This window comes from Pavona decussata, unplaced genomic scaffold (genome assembly GCF_977016875.1).
Source record: "Pavona decussata unplaced genomic scaffold, jaPavDecu1.1 SCAFFOLD_241, whole genome shotgun sequence".
In the NCBI taxonomy this organism is placed as follows: domain Eukaryota; kingdom Metazoa; phylum Cnidaria; class Anthozoa; order Scleractinia; family Agariciidae; genus Pavona; species Pavona decussata.
The window spans coordinates 331,122-335,000 of NW_028145646.1; the positions used below are offsets into that span (position 1 = coordinate 331,122).

A 3,879-nucleotide genomic window follows, 5' to 3' on the forward strand; every position below is an offset into this window, starting at 1 on the left:
TTGAGAGAAGCTTTTAAAGCAAACATACTTCGATGGACAGGAACATTTTTGTTTCGATGTATGGGTTCGTTTTATAAACGCCTCAAGTCAGGAAGTCATTTTCATCAATCTTTAGATATAAAGCACCTCGTCGCTGAAGTGATAGACGTCTCAGCTTGAAAAACAAAAAGCCATCCTTCGGGTAAGATCGCAAACGAGAATTTCGGAGAGTATGTTTGCCGTTAACGTTGAACGCCACTTAAACTACAATAAATTACTGCTATAGTTAGCTGACAAAAGAGTTTAAATTACCAAATTTCTAAACTTGATTAAGCAACGTTCCTCAACCTGAGAATTATTTTTGCATTTTCCAAACTACAACAAAGGAGTTTAGTCACTTTAACTACAATACCAAATATATCCTTTGTGCATGTTAATTGTCAATTACATATGCACTGATTGACGACCAACAAACTTCCTGATTATTGTGATGGACTGTGCAAGTCATCAGGCTTGTTACCTTTATTCTACCTGGTATCTGCTGTTAACGCAACGTAGCACGTCCTCTACTGTGAATTGATTTGTATCTAAAATCTGTCAGGTAACGCAACAATACTATGTCAATCGAAAGTGATTATTCTCCATATATCAACTGATAATAAACTATTTTAAAACTATGATTGGTTCTTCCGTAGTTGAGCGCCTTGAAGGAATATCAGTCAAAAACCTACATATTGATTTCTCTAAGAAATGTACTAATATTTTGTAGCAAGTCTGTTTTAATTATTAATTCTACGTTAAATTAAATGAAACAGGACCTACCCTTTAAAGAACTTAATTCTAGTAGCTAATTTCTTCAGGCACCTCGTAATTTTATTAGAATTTATCTGATGTTCTATTCTTAGACCCCGCAAGCGAATCGTGATTAAATAACGGTTATGTAAGGTGATGATCATTAGCTGTACAAGATGCATAGGCATACGGCCCCTTCAAAACTGGGAGGGGCGTGGTGACGTTGTTAGTGGAAAAAGATTGCATGACAGTCAATTGCTTGTATGAGGTGACGTCACGAACTCATCAGATGGAGGACGATTTTTAACGTAATTGCCATTAATCCTCATTCATTCTTTTCCGTTATGGTGAAAAATTGTTTAACAAAGATTAGAGGGACAAAATTAGTCAATTGAACTTACCCTCAAGTTTAACGAGTGCGGCGGCAACTTTCAAGGACAACTGATTTTTTTCTAACCTGGTTTATAGCTATCGATAAACCTAAAATGCAAGAACCCATAAGGTGAAAGCTTGGATTGCTTTTAGACTTCGCAGAACTGGTCGAGATACAATTCTTAAAAGATGCCTGTTGCAGGCAGCTTAATACAGGTTTATCATTCATTGATTTCCAGTGCGGGGCTTGTTATAATCGGCTGCATCCCACCATCCCCTTGACTCGTGTATTTACGCTAATGAAAAGTTCAAAGGAGAAGTTTCATGGGTAAATGGTATCATTTCAGAAATCCAAATCCTTTTTTTGTTGTCACATTTTCTTTTCCAAAACGTCCCAGAACAGATCCTGAGTTCCTAATTTGAGCAATTCAGTGGATTTCTTTCTCTCGGTGTTCTAGGAATTAAGTAAGTGTAGGTATTTTTCGCCGAAGGCCAAGTAAATATTGGTAAATATTCCACGGGACAAAGTCGAGGGGAATATTCACCAATAATTAGTGGACCTGAGGCGAATAATTGTTTTAGTATAATAACTCAGGTGATTATCAGAGAAAAACAAGAACCGTCCGAAAATTGTCAATTTTGATTGTTTGTTTGTTTTAAATTGCCACGCGTCAATAAACAGAGACGCGCAGTCTGCTGATCACATGCTCAATCGAAATCAGATGGTCAATCGATAAACTGCTCGTGCCTCAAGCAGTATGTCAGTATTCTTTACTTCTCCGCCGTGTCAATGAGAAAAAGCATTCAATTGACTTCAGGTAGGAATTAAGTCCTTTATTGGCTTCACTAAACAAGTCCACAGCTGTCCCAGATCAAAACTTTTTGTTGTTTGGTGGTGAGTTCAAATGGTGGTCGAGAGCCGCTCGAACCGACAACAAACTTACTTTCTTGTAAAAGGTGCTATCATTCTCTTAACTGAAACGTGAAAGTTAGAGACCATTTTTTCATCTCGTTTACTTCCATTCTTTCACATTCTGTCTTAAATTCGTTTTGTTGGTGAAACCATTCTGTTAAACAAAGAAAAAATGTTGTACGAATTTAAATTTGTTGTTTTTATGTTGTAAGCTTAAGGCTGGTTTCCATATGATCGCGGATCGCAGATCGCAATAAGGTCTGCGATCGTCTGCGATCATATGGAAACTACTTCTGCGTTCGTCTGCGCTCCTGCGATCGTGATCGCAGACGATCGCAGAAGATACAACCATGTTCTATCTAAAGGCTGGTTTCCATATGATCGCGGATCGCAGATCGCAAACAATCGCAATTGATCGCAGACGATCGCAGGAGATAGAACATGGTTCTATCTTCTGCGATCGTCTGCGATCACGATCGCAGGATCGCAGACGATCGCAGAAGTAGTTTCCATATGATAGCAGACGATCGCAGACCTTATTGCGATCTGCAATCATATGGAAACCAGCCTTTAGATAGAACATGGTTCTATCTTCTGCGATCGTCAGCGATCACGATCGCCGGATCGCAGACGATCGCAGGCCTTATTGCGATCTGCGATCCGCGATCATATGGAAACCAGCCTTTACTGGTATCAACATTGACAACATTTCCACTGCAATTTACAACGGAATTTCATTACAACTAGTAAAACTTAAATATCTTGCCTTCGGAAAGTGTCACCCCGGACTAAGCTGCATCTTAAGTGACTTTCGGAATTACATTTTCTTTCATCGTATTGACTTCTTCCTCAAAACAATCAACAAAACACTAAACGGCCATTTTGAAAATCAGTGCTCCGCTATAATAACCTTACTCGAGGTGATTATAGCAGGATATAACACAATCCTCGACCAATGACAATCACCTGAGTAATTATACTAAAGCCCCATACTACTTCCCCTTTAAGTGTATAAGGGAGAAAACGTCAACCATTAGTCAGAAATAAGCTGTCAAATGATTGTACATGACTCCCTTCTAATGCACGTACTATTTTATGGCAACATATATTGTTGTTGGGTTGTTTCACTTTGTTTCCACTGTCGTAAGCTTGCTCTCACAAACACCCATCTTCACATCTTCGTTTGCTCTCATCTCGGATTTCACTGCGTGGGTAAAGGGAAAATCAGCTTACATAAGAAAGAAAAATCTTACTCAGTTTACAGTCTCTTACCCGGCCCTTTCCAAAATAAAAACACTAAAAAACATGAGATCTAATAATATCCCAAGCGCTGTCAATTCCTCTCCGCCCCGCCCCCGAAAAAAGAAAACATGTTTGTTCTATTTATCCTCTGGTACCGATTTGTTTATTCCTTTTAAAGTTCTTGCTAACTACAAATGCACACCGAAATTAACTGTGGTTTCCATTGGAATCTTCATGAATTTCCATCGTTTATTTTTTGAGAATGCTACCAATAAACCGAAGAATTTTGATTTGTTATTGAGGGTTACTCTCAACAGGATATAATCCAATTCAAAGACAACTAATGCAAAACAAGCATAAATTTCAACTTCACCACACAGCATATAATGCACAATCCGTTAGATTTATTTTCTCAACTTCGGCCGCACACCAGTGGCATGTATCATTTAACAACCCTCGATTAAACAACTAAAGCAAAAACAAATACAGCATACAGCAAATATCATGTAACACGGCCGGATACGCAAAAACCAGAAAAAAAACCTTTGGGAAAAACTGGATAAGAAACTCCCCGACCGATA

The 3,879-nt window shown here is 38.5% G+C and overlaps 1 protein-coding gene across 1 annotated transcript in view; it reads right to left on the reverse strand.

Moving 5' to 3' along the window:
• Positions 1-2,747: 2,747 nt before the first annotated feature.
• The window catches only part of LOC146457533 (corticotropin-releasing factor receptor 2-like), a 6,129-nt gene continuing 4,997 nt past the window's right edge, over positions 2,748-3,879 (reverse strand). Inside the window, exon 7 of the mRNA XM_085091846.1 lies at positions 2,748-3,260. Coding sequence (XP_084947972.1) covers positions 3,181-3,260 — 80 coding nt within the window. The 3' untranslated portion in view covers positions 2,748-3,180. The remainder of the gene's footprint in view (positions 3,261-3,879) is intronic.